The 15,116-nt window shown below is 45.6% G+C and overlaps 1 protein-coding gene across 1 annotated transcript in view; it reads left to right on the top strand.

The window, feature by feature from the left end:
* The window catches only part of Tbc1d22b (TBC1 domain family member 22B), a 62,205-nt gene that overhangs the window by 4,036 nt on the left and 43,053 nt on the right, over positions 1–15,116 (top strand). Inside the window, exon 2 of the mRNA XM_070023855.1 lies at positions 12,060–12,116. Within this exon, the coding sequence (XP_069879956.1) occupies positions 12,060–12,116 (57 nt within the window). The remainder of the gene's footprint in view (positions 1–12,059; positions 12,117–15,116) is intronic.

The following is a 15,116-nucleotide window of genomic DNA, read 5'->3' as shown; positions in this document are numbered from 1 at the left end:
AGGCTTGAACTCTAGGCCTGGTCTCTGTCTCTGAGCTCTTCAGCTCAAGGCTAGCACTCTAACACTTGAGCCACAGTGCCACCTCCAGCTTTTTCTGTGTATGTGGTACTGAGGAATCAAACCCAGGGCTTCATGCATGCTAGACAAGCTCTCTACCACTGAGCTACCCTCCCAGCCCTGGCTTTTTTTTTTTTGGTACTTAATTGGAGATTAGAGTCTTCAGGACTTTCCTACAGAGAGAGAGGGGGGATAGCTTTGAACTTTGATCCTTAGGTCTCAGCCTCCTGAGTAGCTAGGATTACAGGCACCTAGTAAGGTGCTTTGTTTTAAGGAAGCTGTTAAAGCATTTTCTCACGAATAGAAGATTTGCATCTGGACTCTTGGTTCTGGGAAGGGAAACAGCACACAAGACCAGACCATGCTCTAGATTTATAACCTAGAAGTGAAACCATTTGAGTTATCTTTGCAAATTGAAAGACAAAAACATGAACGCGATGGCAGATCACTTTCACTTTCTTTCATCATGATCCAGTGACAAGTAACAAGTGACAAAAACTAGGAATTTCATTAAATACAATAGCCTAAGTTCACAAATGAATAAAACTCTTTTACAAATAGCAATGTTGCTGAGATATAATTCACACTACACAATTCACCTTTTAAAATGTACAGTTCAGTGCTAGTACAGTATATTCATCTAGAACATAGGTGGCTTTGTCTAATCATCACCGCTGACTGCAGGACATTTTTAGTACCCCTCCCCCCACCCAATTCATTTCCCATTTCCTCTTTCTTCCAGAACCTAGTGATTACTGATTTATTTTTCTGTTTTTCAGTTTACCTATTCTAGATATTTTAAATCAATGAAGTGATAGGATGTAAAGCCTTCTGTGTTTGGCTTCTTTTACTAAAAAATAATGTTTTCAGACTCATCCATGTGGTAGCACGTATCAATTTTTTGCTCCTTTTATGGCTGAATAACATTTGTTACTATAGAGATACCATTTTGTTTATTTGTTCATCAGTTGATGGACATTTGGGTTGTTTCCATCTCATGGCTGTTATGAATAGCACCTCTGTGAATGGTCATACACAGGTTGTGTGGACGTGTTTTCTATTCTTTTCAGTGTACATAGGATTGAAATGACTGTGTCCTGTGGTAACTTGATACAAATAAACATCTTTTTTTTAAAATATATTTTTTAATTTATTTATTTTTGGATCCAGTCGTGGGGCCTGAACTCTGGGCCTGGGCACTGTCCCTCCGCTCTTCAGCTCAAGCCTAGCGCTCTACCACTTGAGCCACAGCGCCACTTCCGGATTTTTTTTCTCTTTGCTTATGCGGTGCTGAGGAATGGAACCCAGGGCCTCAGGCATGCAAGGCAAGCGCTCTACCACTGAGCCACCTTCCCAGCCCCACAAATAAACATCTTAACCTAGTGCTGGTGGCTCATGCCTGTACTCCTAGCTATTCAGGAGGCTGAGATCTAAGGATCACAGTTCAAAGCCAGCCCAGAAAGGAAAGTCTGTAAGACTCTCTTAGCTGCAATTAACCACTAGAAAACCGGAAGTGGCACTGTGGCTCAAAGTAGTAGAACACTAGCAAAAAGAGCTCAGGGATAGCACCCAGGCCCTGAGTTCAAGCCCTACAACTGACAAAAACAAAACAAAACATAATATCTTAATTTCTCCTAGTTTAAGAACCTCATGTACTTAGTATCTGGTGCAGTGGCTCACGCTTGAAGTCCTGTCTAGTCAGATTGGAAGAATCAAGGGTTGCAGCTGGCCTGGGTAAAAAGTTAAGTGAGATTCTCAACTTTACAAAACAAGTTGGTTGTAGTGGATGTCTGTTACCCCAGCTATGTGGGAGGCTGTCAGAGGCTGGCTCAGGTGAAAAGCAAGACCCTATCTGAAAAAATAAAGCAAAAGGGGCTGGAGGTGTATGTTGCTTAAGTAATAGAGCACTAACCTGGCAAGACTGAGACTCTGAATACCACAAACCCCAGTACCACTAAAACTTGAAAGTAGGCTCTGGAACCGAACTCCTTGGGTTTAAATCCCACCTCTGCCACTTTCTACCTGTTGACCCTGTATAAGTTAATGTCTCTGTGCCTCAGTCTGTAAACAGGGCATGGAATATCTGCTGTAGAAGAATGAAATGAGAGAGGATGCATAGCTCATGGGAAGGAAGTAACCCATAATATCAGCTGCCATGAGAAAGATTTATTATAGTAGCTCCAGTTTTTGTTTGCTCCCTAGTTGAAAGACTTGGGTCAGTGGTGTGTCTGGAGTCCTCAGTCAGTACTGTGGTGCACAGAGGTGAAAAACAAAAGCCTCACCATTCAGGTTAATTAGGTGGAGGGCCAGGCAGAGGATCACAGTTCAAAGCCAGCCCAGGCAGGAAAGTCTGTGAGACTCTTATCTCTAATAAACAACCAGAAAACCAGAAGTGCTGTGGCTCAAGTGGTAGAGCGCTCTCACCTGAGCTGAAGAGCTGAGGGACAGCGCCCAGGCCCAGAGTTCAAGCCCACGACTGACCCCCTTTCCCCCACAAAAAAAAAAAAAAAAAAAGACTTCTGGCAGCTGTGGCCCTCAGGCGGCCCATTCCTGAGGAGATGGTTTTGAACAGTAGTTTTCTAACTGTGTCTCCTGCAGAGCTGGTTAAGACCTAGCTTTCCTGTCTGCTTCCAGAGTTCCAGATTCATTAGGTCTGATACCATGTCTGAAAAGTTGAATTTTTTTGGGGGGGGGTGACCAGACCTGGGGCTTGAACTCTGGGCCCGGGCACTGTCTCTGAGTTTCTTTTTGTTCAAGGCGAGCACTGTATCACTTAAGCCTCTATACTGCTGGCTTTTTTGAGTAGTTTACTAGAGATAAAAGTTTCATGGAGTTTCCTTCCTGGGCTGGTTTCAAACTGCGATTCCCAGATCTCAGTCTCCTGAGTAGGTAGGATTACAGGCGTGAGCTGCCAGTGCCTGGCTGAGAAGTTGAGTTTCTAACAAGAATTTAAGTGCAGAGGCAGCAGCTGGTCTAGGGGCTGGCTTGTGCTTTTAGTACCGATGAGAAAAGAATCCTGAATTAGATTGCTGGGAACTCCAGTCATGGTACTGGGGCTTTTGCCATATGGGTCCTGAAAAAAAACAATTGATCGCATTGGTGCATCACACAAGTCCAAACAGAACTCTGGGATCCCCACTTGCCACCTCTGTCAGCAAGGCTGTTCATCCATCTCAGCTCATTGCCCTCATTGCCCAACTCTATGATTCCTCTTTTCTTGCCACATGCAATTCAAGTCCTGCTGGCATGTCAACTTTCACCTCTTCTGGACTGCCCTCATTGCTTCACCCCTGCTATCTGCATCAAGCATGCCTGGACTGCTGCTGTAGCTGCTGGATAGTTCTTCCTGCTTTTCTTATTGCCCACTGTTATGGTTAATAAGATCCAAATTCTCAGAGTTGGGCTGGGAAGGTGGCTCAGTGGTAGAGCGCTTGCCTTGCATGCATGAGGCCCTGGGTTCGATTCCTCATCACCACATAAGCAGAAAAAGCCAGAAGTGGCGCTATGGCTCGAGTGGTAGAGCACTAGCCTTGAGCTGAAGAGGTGAGGGACAGTGCCCAGGCCCAGAGTTCAGGCCCCATGACCAGCCAAAAAACAAAACAAAAACAAGAGTTTTCTGGATCTTCATGTTTAGAAAGATAGGCCACTGTGACTGATATGGGCACTGTGACTGATACCTATAATGCTAGCTAGCTACTCAGGAGCCTGAGATCTGAGGATTGTGGCTTGAAGCCAGCCCAGGCAGGAAAGTCCATGAGACTTTTTGTTGTTGTTGTTGTTGGTTGTGGGGCTTGAACTCTGGGCCTAGGAGCTGTCTCTCAGCTCTTCAGCTCAAGGCCAGCGCTCTACCACTTGAGCCACAGCACCACTTCTGGTTTTCTGGTGATTTATTGGAGATAAGAATCTCATGGACTTTCCTGCCCAGGCTGGCTTTGAACCTTGATTCTCAGATCTCAGCCTCCTGAGTAGCTAGGATGACAGGTATGAGCCACCGGCATCTGGCTCCATGAGACTTATATCTCCAATTAACCGCCAGAAAACCAGAAGTGGTGCTGTGTCTCAAAGTGGTAGAGTGCTAGCCTTGAGCAAAAAAGTGCAGAGACAGCTTCCAGGTGGAGTTCAAGGTCAATGATAGACAAAAAAAGAAGAGGCCAAGTGTTGTTTTTTTACCTTGTGCTGGTAATGGAATCCAGGCCTCTTGCTTGTCGGACAGGTGCTTCTCCACTGAGCTCCACCCCCCCCCCCCCAATCTGGACTTTGATCTTAATCTTGAGTGCAGTGGGGCGCTTTACAGAGTTGGGAGGGGTGTGACACCTCAGATTTGCAGTTACTGACATACCATTCTGGGGTCCAAAGTGTGGCTCATTGGAGGAGCACTTGCCTAGCTTGTGTGAGGCCTAGGGTTCATCCCCATGCTGAAAAGAAATCATGGATGCTGAGGAAAATGGTGTGGATTAGTGTTTACAGTGGCTGTAGGACATTTGATGCCTCTGCCTCTGACCCTGACCCACCAAATGCCCTGCAGGGGACAGAGAGTGCAGGAGTGAAGGAACGGAGGCTCTCCCAGGGCAGTGATGGCAGATGTGGGCATCAGTGCTGTGCAGAAGGACTGGTAAATGATTAAATCTAGAGAGGGGGAGGGGCAAGGAGAGGGAGGGAGGGGCCAGGAAGGCCAGATAAATGCTCAGGGAGAGTGTGGTATTCTTGCTTCAGAGCAAAAGCCAAGTTTTAGGTGTTTTTTTGGTCAGTCGTAGGGCTTGAACTCTGGGCCTGCGCACTGTCCCTCAGCTCTTCAGCTCAAGGCGAGCGCTCTACCACTTGAGCCACAGTACTACTTCTGGTTTTCTGGTGGTTTATTGGAGACTTTCCTGCCTGGGCTGGCTTTGAACTGCAATCCTCAGATCTCAGCCTCCTGAGTAGCTAGGATTACAAGCATGAGCCACCAGCACCCAGTAAAAAAGCCAAGTTTTAAGGCATATTCTGAAGTACTTCACCTCCAGTATCTCTGGATCAAGTGAGCTCTGAGGGCAACTCCAGTTATGAAGAACGCATGAGCAAGGTTATTTCTCTTCCCACGGTCACACAGGCACAATGGAGTAGATGAAAGGGGCGGGGGCAGAAGATGGACATTTCTGTTTTGAACTTTGGAAAAGCTGGGTGCTGGTGGCTCACACCCATAATCCTAGCTACTCAGGAAGTTGAGACCTGGAGGATTGTGATTTGAAGCCATATGGGGTAGAAAAGTATGGAAGATTCCATCTCCAATTAACTAGCAAAATGCTAGACTGGAGGCATAGTTCAAGTAGTAAAGTGCCAGCCATATACAGGAGGTCTGGTATTGGCAATGTGTGCACATAACACACACACACAAATACAAACAATTAAGGAAGCTTTACTGCTCTTAAAACAAGTTGAGGGCTAGAGGTATAACCTGGCATCAGCTTGGTTTTATCACTAGCATTGCAAAAAAAAAAAAAAAAAGGTTGAGGAATTATTTAGGCACTTACATATTTCTTAACTAAAACATCTGTCACTGACACCTGATATCTGGTATAAAGGTCCCAGCCTGCCTGGGCAGGTGCATTAGCACCTATTCTCGGCTTGGCAGTGGTTTTACTGATACAGTTGATTAGAAGGCCCTTGCAGCGCTGGCGTGGCAGGGCCCAGTTCTGCGAGACTAGCACAGAGAGGGGGAGCCTGGGCCCTCTGCCAGCATGTCTGGCATTGAAGCCGCACAGTTCCCACCTCATGTTTGCCTCCATTCCTTTGTCAGCGCCCAACACCTGTTGAGTTTTCCTCCTCAAGTTTGCGCACCATTGCAGCTGGAAGACGGCTCTGCCAGCGCCTCCTGTGTGCTTTCCTGAATGGTGAAGGCGGAGCTGGTGACCTCGGGGTTCACCCAGAGCCCAGAGCCTCTTTGCTGTGTGTGCAGTGTGTTTCCCTGCTGTAGTGGGAGCTGCCAGTTTTCAGGTGCAGCTAGAAGAGTGAGCGTAAGCCAGGCTTTGTAGAGTTCTGGGCTTTCCTCTCTTTTCCCTTTCTACGTGTTGTTGCATGCCTACTGCTGTTATGTATTGTGTTCACGTACTCAGTGCGGGGACAACAGAAACAGACCACAGCTTTCTAGAAGCTGGAAACCGATTTGGCACTGTGGCCTGCCCTGGTGAGGATGTGAATGACTGACCATCCGGTTTTTCCATTCAGCTTATGTTACTTTTGTAATCAGAAGAAGTAGACAGGAGATGAGGGAACACAGAAGGCAAGCATGCCCCATTTGCAAAAAGAAAAAAAGTGCACATTTTCTTTTTCTTTTTTTTTTTTTGTCGGTCATGGGGCTTGAACTCTGGGCCTGGGCGCTGTCTCTCAGCTCTTCAGCTCAAGGCGAATACTCTACCACTTGAGCTACAGCGCCACTTCCGGTTTTCTGGTGGTTTATTGGAGATAGGAGTCTCACGGTCTCTCCTGCCCGGGCTGGCTTTGAACCGTGATCCTCAGATCTCAGCCTCCTGAGTAGCTAGGATTACAGGCGTGAGCCACCAGCGCCCGGCAAAAAGTGCACATTTTCTACACACTACCCTAGAGATGTATACAGTTACAATGTCATTCACAAAATAAGAATACATTAAACAACCATAACAAAAAGAAAGTAATAAAAGAAAATACAGGCTAGTTACCAGTGGCGCACAACTGCCATCCTAGCTACACAGGAGGCTGAGATCTGAGGATCATGGATTGAAGCCAGCCAGGCAGGAAAATTTGAGAGATTCTCATCTCCAGGTTACCACCAGAAGACTGGAAGTGGCACTTTGGCTCAAAGTGGTAGAGTGCTAACCTGGAGCAAAAAGAGCTCAGAGATAGCACCTAGGCCCTGAGTTCAAGCCCCACCACTGACCAAAAAAAAAAAAAACAACCAGACAGGATTTCTTAAACTTAAGAATAGTGATTAAGCCCGGTGCCGGTGGCTCACGACTATAATCCTAGTTGCTCAGGAGGCTGAGATCTGAGGATTGTGGGTCAAAGCCAGCTGGGGCAGGAAACTACATGAGACTTTTATCTCCAATACACCACCAGAAAACCGGAAGTGGTGCTGTGGCTCAAGCAGTAGAGCGCTCGCCTTGAGCTGAAGAGCGCAGGGACAGTGCCCAGGCCCACAGTTCAAGCCCCACGACCAAAAAAAAAAAAAAAAAAAAAAGAAGAGTGATTATCTCTTGAGGGGACTGGTCATCAGTGGTCCCTCTAATGCTTCATATTCATAATGTGACAAATGTTAGCATTTGGGAAATTGGAGTAAGGGGTTCACACATACTTGTTACAGTATCTCCCTACTTTTTATTTTTTGTTGATCGTGGGGCTTGAACTTGGGGCCTGGGCACTGTCACTGAGGTCTCTTGCTTAAGGGTAGTACTCTACCACTTTGAACCACAGCTCCATTTCTGGTTTTCTTTTTCTTTTCTTTTTTTGTTTTCTTTGTTACTTGTGGGGCTTGAACTCAGATCCTGGGTTCTGTCCCTGAGCTCTTTTGTTCAAGGATAGCACTCTGCCACTTTGAGGCACAGCCCTACTTCTGATTTTCTGGTGGTTGATTGGAAATAAGAGTCTCATGGACTTTCCTTCCCCAGGATGGCTTTGAACCTCCTCAGATCTTAGCCTCCTGAGTAGCTAGGATCACAGGTGTGAGCCACCGGTGCTTGGCTTGAGAAAATGTCTTTTTAAAGACAGCTCTGGGGGCTGGGAAGGTGGCTCAGTGGTAGAGCACATGCCTTGCATGCCAGAGGCCCTGGGTTTGATTCTTCAGCACCACAATAGGCAAAAAGAAAAAAGCTGGAAGTGGCGCGTGGCTCAAGTGGTAGAGCGCTAGCCTTGAGCTGAAGAGCTGAAGGACAGCGCCCAGGCCCAAAGTTCAGGCCCCACGACCGGACCCAAAAAAACAAAAAAACAAAGACAGCTCTGGAATTAAGTAAAAACTTAAGCTAGCATTAGGATTTAGCCAAAAAAGTTATAGCATTTATATGTTTTAAAAGACATGGCATGCATACCAACTCATTGTTTAGGAATACACACATAGAAAGTACAAACATAAAGCAAAACATGAGTGTGAAAAATGCAGTCTCAGAAGAGTGATTTTCTAGGTCTGAAATGGGGGAGGGGAGAGTTGGGGGTTCCAATTTTATAATATCTCCTTTAAAAGCTGCTTGTTGAGCTGAGTGCAGGTAGCACACATCTGTAATCTCTGAGGATTGTGACTCAAAGCCAGCCAGGGCAGAAGCTCTGTAAGACTTATCTCTAATAAACTACCCTCCAAAAGCCAAAAGTGGAGCTGTGGGCAAGTGGTATAGGCTTCATTTGCCTTGAGCAAAGAAGCTCGGAGGTAACATCCAGGCCCTGAATTCAAGCCCCTGGACTGGCAAACACACACACGCACACACGCACGCATGCACGCACACACACACACACACACACACACACACACACCCCTTCCTGTTGAACACCTACCTGAGTTGTGGCTTATGTTTGATCTAAATCTCACCTGTTAAAGTTAAAACACATACACACACACACACACAGCTTCCTGTTGAACACCTACCTGAATTGTGGCTTATGTTTTGATCTAAATCTCACCTGTTAAAGTTATCTCAGTCCTGATTTGTGCAAGGGAGTCAGAGAGGGCCTGGGCACTGGGGGAAAGGCAGGGGAAGTCTTGTGGTGGGGTTGCATTTGAGGAGAGTGTTGCAGGGTGGATGTAGAGAAGAGAAAGCATTCCAGAGAAGGGCAAAGGTGCTGTTTTGACAATTGGGATGTGTTTGGAAGGTGGAGACCTTGTAAACATCAGAAAAATAGAGCTTTTGAACTGCTAGGCTGTCTGTTGTCATTTAGCCTGTGTGATTATATTGGTTTCTTTTTTCTTTTCTTTTTCTTGTCTAACGTCTTGTGTGTCTTTTTCTGAGGTGCAGTAAACTGATTTATTATTTAAAGCCTTCCAGATTCAGATACATCATGGTTTAGTTCAGGAACATGTTAACAAATTCAATTTGGGCCCTGATACCTTTGCTGATGGAGTCCATCATTCATCTTAGCCTTTCTAGCTGTGCCAGCACATATGGCTGACATCTTTAAAAAAATAGTCCACTGTGAGTTTAAGATCCTTTCCTAGGTAATTGATGGGCTCTGGCCCTTAAGCCTGCACAGTTAGGTTTGGGTTTTCTCTGCACAGTTTACTGGCAGGTGGCTACATAATCTTTAGGGAGAAGACCTTGGGATCCTTCTTGGTTTTTCTATCCAGTCAACTCTCCTCACTGGCTTATTGATATCTTCCTGCAGAGTTTATTGTATCTTTTTTTTAAAATGTTTTACACAAGGGTTTGTGGACTTGGAGAGTTCAAGTGTACTCACTCTAGGGTATTTGTGAATGTTACAACACAAATCCGTAGTGGTTAATTAGAGATAAGAGACTCATGGACTTTCCTGCTCCTGCTGCTTTGAATCTTGATCCTCAGATCTCATTCTCCTAAGTAGCTTGAGCCATTAACCCTCAGCTTTTCTTTAAGAGAGAGAGAGAGAGAGAGAGAGAGAGAGAGAGAGAGAGAGAGAGAGAGTGTGTGTGTGTGTGTTTTGCTGATCCTGGGGCTTGAACTCAGGGCTTGGGCTCTGTCTCTGAGCCTCTCTGTGCTTGAGGCTAGCACTCTACCACTTGAGCCATAGTGCCACTTCTGGCTTTTTCTGTTTATGTGGTACTAAGGAATGGAACCCAGGGCTTCATGCATGCGAGGCAAGCACTCTACCACATTCCTAGGCCATCTGTGTGGGTTTTGAGTCAGGGCCTTGACACAGGGCAATGAACTCCAGAACCTCCTGCCTCACTTAGCCTCCAAGTTCTGGCATTACAGATTTCTGCCTTCACACCCACCATATTTCTTTAGAAAATATCTACTGACCCCCCCACCTCACCATAAATATTTATGAAATTAGTAGTTATATTTCCTGCTCCTTCTCTCTCCACCTGTTCTGAGTTTACGTACACTGTTCATTAGCCTTTGTTTCTATTTTAAAACATTCTTGAGCTTTCAGCTTTAGTATCCTTTGTGCTCTGTTAGCAAAAGCTCGATGTACTTGTCTGCTTTTTACCCTCTCCTTGTTTGAACCGTTGTCCATTACACCACTTTTATGGTTTCCTTTTCCTCATAGTAGAGTCTCAGATTTGAGACTTGGTCATAAGGTCTGGTCGGTTAGGTGGTATGTGCAGGTCTTTTCCCAGGGTTTCTCCATTCATCTTAGGAAGAGATGTGTTCTGTCATCTCGCAGTCTCTCTCTCTCTCTCTCTCTCTCTCTCTCTCTCTCTCTCTCTCTCTCTCTCTCGTCTATCATGGGGCTTGAACTCTGGGCTTGGGCATCGTCCCTGTGCTCTCCAGCTCAAGGTGAGTGCTCTACGGCTTGAGCCACAGCACCACTTCCATTTTTCTAGTGATTTTATTGGAGATAAGAGTCTCACAGACTTTCCTGCTCAGGCTGGCTTTGAACCTCAGTCCTCAGATCTCAGCCTCCTGAGTAGCTAGGATTACAGGAGTGAGCCACCAGTGCCTGGCTATCTCACGGTCTCTATGCAGAAGGAGATCCTTAAATTCTGACCTACTAAAAGTGGTTTTTCTATTGCTTTATACATGGACATCAGTTTGCTTTGGCACATAATTATTCTGAGGTCACTGAATTTTTTTTTCTCCTTTTCATTGTGACCTGTTACATACGGAAAAGTACATGAAACACGAGGAAAAGTGTTTGTCCCCAGAGCTACGTCTTTCATGTCAGCCACTTGAGGATGTGCATGACTTTGTGACAGCCGCACAATTTACTCTCTGCTACTTTACCTCTTTTTATTTATTTATTTATTTTTTTGGGTCCAGTCATGGTCCTGAACTCTGGCCTGGGCGCTGTCCCTCAGCTCTTCAGCTCAAGGCTAGCGCTCTACCACTTGAGCCACAGCGCCACTTCCGGCTTTTTTTTCTGTTTATGTGGTACTAAGGAATCGAACCCAGGGCCTCTTGCATGCAAGGCAAGCGCTCTACCACTGAGCCACCTTTCCAGCCTTTACCTCTTTTTTTTTTTTCACTGTGTGCTATTAAGGAGCTCCTCCCACATTGTTCCTTGCAGCTTTCATGTATTGTCATTGCTATATAGTAATTCTGTTATAGGAACACACTGTCAGGGGACATTGGGGTGTTTCTAGATTGGGGTTTGAGGGCCTCTGGTGTACTAAGTAGCTTTATATCTATATATCAATGTATTTCCATTTGTGAGTGAAAATACTGGTGTTGGGGTCCATATTTGTGTAATTCCTGGGTATAACCAAACATTTTCAAGTGTCCGTGGCACTGTACACCCCTCCTGCACCCTTCCTCAGCTCACTTTTCCCTTCTTGAGTCGTGTGAGGTAAGCAATTTTTCCATTTTACTGATGAGAAAATAGATTTATTTATTTATTTATTTATTTAATCGGTCATGGGCTTGAACTCTGGGCTTGGGAACTGTCCCTCAGCTCTTCAGCTCAAGGCGAGTGCTCTACCACTTGAGCTACAGCGTCACTTCCAGTTTTCTGGTTGTTTATTGGAGATAAGAGTTTCACGGACTTTCCTGCCCAGGCTGGCTTTGAACCGCAATCCTCAGATCTCAGCGTCCTGAGTAGTTAGGGTTAACGGCATTAGCCACCGGCGCCCCACTTGAGAGAATAGATTTAAAGATGTCTAATAGCTTGGTGCCAGTTCGCAGTGGTGTTGGCGACAGAACCAGCATTTGAACTCTGCTCTTCGTTACCTGCCACACTGCCGTCCTTACAGTAGGGACTTGCTGACCATCAGGGAACTCACACAATGTTGAAGATGTTTTTAAAGGCTCTTGGGATGGCTTGGTGTGGTTGTTCCTATGTCTTAAAGTATTATCCAGTTTTGTGGTAATTGGTACTCAGCCAACACATCGAGCATCCTCACACCTGCCTACTTCCTTTTTCCTTGCTTCTAGCATCCAGCCCGTGTATGGAGCGCAGCACCCTCCTCTGGACCCTCGGCTCACCAAAAAGTAAGTCAGGATGTATCTCCAGTCATGTGCCTCCTTCCCTCGCCCTGCACCTCCCCCTGTTCCATGTTGACCTTTTATGTTCGATTTTGGACCTGGAGGTGAATATCCTCTCATTTCCAAATGGTCCATGGCTAAATGGGAGGCTAGCTCATGTGAGAAACTTCATGAGGTTGGCATAGGCTACACATTGTCCCTGGATGACCTGGGGTCCTCTGGGAGCTTGTTGCTTCTGAGTAGAAGTACTGCCTCCTTTCCCTCCCCTCAAGTGTGAGCCAGGGCAAAGAGCTTGGAATTGTGAGCTGATCTTCCCTGGCCCAGCTGCCCTGGCCTACACTCTCAGCAATCCCCAGCACATGAACAGTAGTTAGAAGCCATTTCTGTAGTCAAATTCTAGTAAATTTTTTGCAAACACCACAGACACTAGGTAAAACTAAGACGTGAGGATGAGTCTTCCTCTTCTGATGTTCACATGGCTCCTGTCTCCATGGGCAGCACTCAGCCATAGCAAAGGTAAAAGGGGAGGTAGGGCGTCAGCCCAGATTTTCCAACTTTGGCCTCCATCTTTGGGCATAGTGAATCTTAGAGGCCTATTTCTGGGAAAGCTCATGCAGATCTGTTTTTCAATCTCTGGGCCTGTGTAGTAGTGTCATATCTTCCTTCCTTCCTTCACATTCACTGGAAGTGCAGAGATGTGCTATTATGATTATGAGTCTGGCTCTATGCCATTCTGGAAAGATCCATCTCTGGAGACAGCCAGAAACTCTGTGCTTGCCAGGGTTGGGGTGGGGAACGTGAGGATAGGCAAAGGATTTTTGTTGTTGTTGTTGGGCTTGAACTCAGGGCCTGGGTGCTGTCCCTGAGCCTCTTTTTGCTCAAGGCTAGCGCTCTACCACTTTGAGCCACAGTTCCACATCTGATTTTCTTCGTGGTTAATTGGAGATAAAAGTCTTACAGATTTTCCTGCCTGGGCTGGCTTTGAACTGCAATCCTCAGATCTCAGCCTTCTGAGTAGCTAGATTGATAGGGGTGAGCTACTGGTGCCCAGCTCTTTTTTAAGATTGGCTCTTCTTGTGTAGACCAGGATGTCCTCAAACTTATGTAGTCTAGAATGCCTTGTGATCCTCCTGCTTTTGCTTTCTGTGTAGTGGGATTAACGGCATGCACTACTATGTTTGTTGTAATAACTTCTTAAGTGGAGCATGTTTTCTCTGATATTTGTGTGATATTGCCATTGTATAGAATAAGTTCTGTTTTCTTCATTTTATTGAGAGTAGTCTGGTCAATAGTGGAAGGCATTATCAATTACCTACTTGATCATCTTCCCTACCCCTGCTTCTTCCTTGTATACAATGTGTGTGTGTGCGTGTGTGTGTGTGTACGTGTGTGTACGTGTGTGTACGTGTGTGTACATGTGTGTACCAGTTCTGGAGCTTGACCTCAGTGCTTTGGTGCTGTTTCTGTGCTCAAGGCTAGTAGTGTTCTACCACTTTGAGCCACAGTTCCACTTTCTGTTTTCTGGTGGCTAATTAGATATAAGACTTGGCTTCGTGCCATGACCGTCAAATCTCAGCAAGTTTGAGTCTCTGGCACCTGGCTATTGCAAAATTTTTAGTTGGTTGTGGCTCTGGAACTCAGGGCCTGGGTGCTGTCCCTGAGCTTTTCTGCTCAAAGTTAGCATACTACCACTTTGAGCCACAGCTTCACTTCCGGTTTTCTGGTAGTTAACTGGAGATAAGAGTCTCATAGACTTTTCTGCCTGGGCTGGCTTCAAACCATTGTCCTCAGATCTCAGCTTCCTAAGTAGTTAGGATTACAGGTGCAAGCCACCAGCACCTGACCATTACAGCATGTTTTATAATTGCCTTAATAAACAAGTGGCCTATAAAGCCACCATCTACACCTTTATTAGGTGGTTGGAAATACTGTCCTTGTGCATGTCGGGTCAGGGTTGGCATACCTTATCTGCACCAGTCATCTCTTGAGTTTCCCCTCATTCTCTACGTAAGGCAGATCTTCAGGGACATCACCACATCCTAAACTGTCAAGGCAAACTTTCTGTCCTTTCCTTTGGTTGCTTATGAATGAGGTTAAACAGTGAACATTTTCAGTGATCACTCAGCAGAGCTGCAGGCATACTTGGAGTAGAAGCAATCCCTTAGCTTTGCAAATTAGGAGGACTTTAATTGTCTGAATTAATTGCTTCCCTTTTTCATGTGTGTGCTTCATTCTACATCAGGGGACACCATCCAGCTCTGCTCCACACTGTTTTACAATTCTAGATTGTTGCTATAAAACATTTATCGCCCTTATTTTAGTATTTTGTTGGGACGTTTTTATTGCTTTCTCTGCTACATGATTATCGCTCCACTTCAGAACGCCATTAATTACTGGGTGGTTAATCCCCATCACTGCAGAAACCTTGGATTGGGTCTTCAATTATCTAAGTTGCATGAGCACCATAAATCATTCCCTGTCTGTGCATATTGACTTCAATTTGTCAAATTATTACTATTAGTGGAATATTGCTTACAATAATTTTTATAGCTCATGTAAAACCAGTCTTATTGCTGAGAAAGCCCCATTGGCCACATGGTGATATGAAATATGTATTGTTGTTTGAATTTGATGCTAAAGTAGGATAAATCTTGGTTGGTTGGTTGGTTGGTTGTGGGGCTTGAATTTAGGACCTGGGCGCTGTTCCTGAGCTCTTTTGCTCCAGCACTCTAGCACTTTGAGCCATAGTTCTGCTTCTGTTTTTTAATTGGAGATAAGAGTCTCACAGGGACATTCCTGCCCGGGCTGGCTTTGAACTGTGATCCTCGGATCTCAGCCTCCTGAGTAGCTAGCCTGAGGAGCTAGTGCTCAGCTTCCGCCTCCTTTTTTTTTTTTTTTTTTTTTTTTTTTTGTCAGTTGTGGGGTTTGAACTCTGGGCCTGGCCGCTGTCCCTGTGTTCTTCAGCTCAAGGCGAGCGCTCTTCTGCTTGAGCCACAGCACCACTTC

The sequence above is a fragment of the Dipodomys merriami genome, unplaced genomic scaffold (genome assembly GCF_024711535.1).
Source record: "Dipodomys merriami isolate MVZ:Mamm:240054 unplaced genomic scaffold, mDipMer1.0.p SCAF_16, whole genome shotgun sequence".
Taxonomy (NCBI): domain Eukaryota; kingdom Metazoa; phylum Chordata; class Mammalia; order Rodentia; family Heteromyidae; genus Dipodomys; species Dipodomys merriami.
Note: the sequence above shows the minus strand (reverse complement) of the source record. Positions and strands in the feature narration are given on the sequence as shown.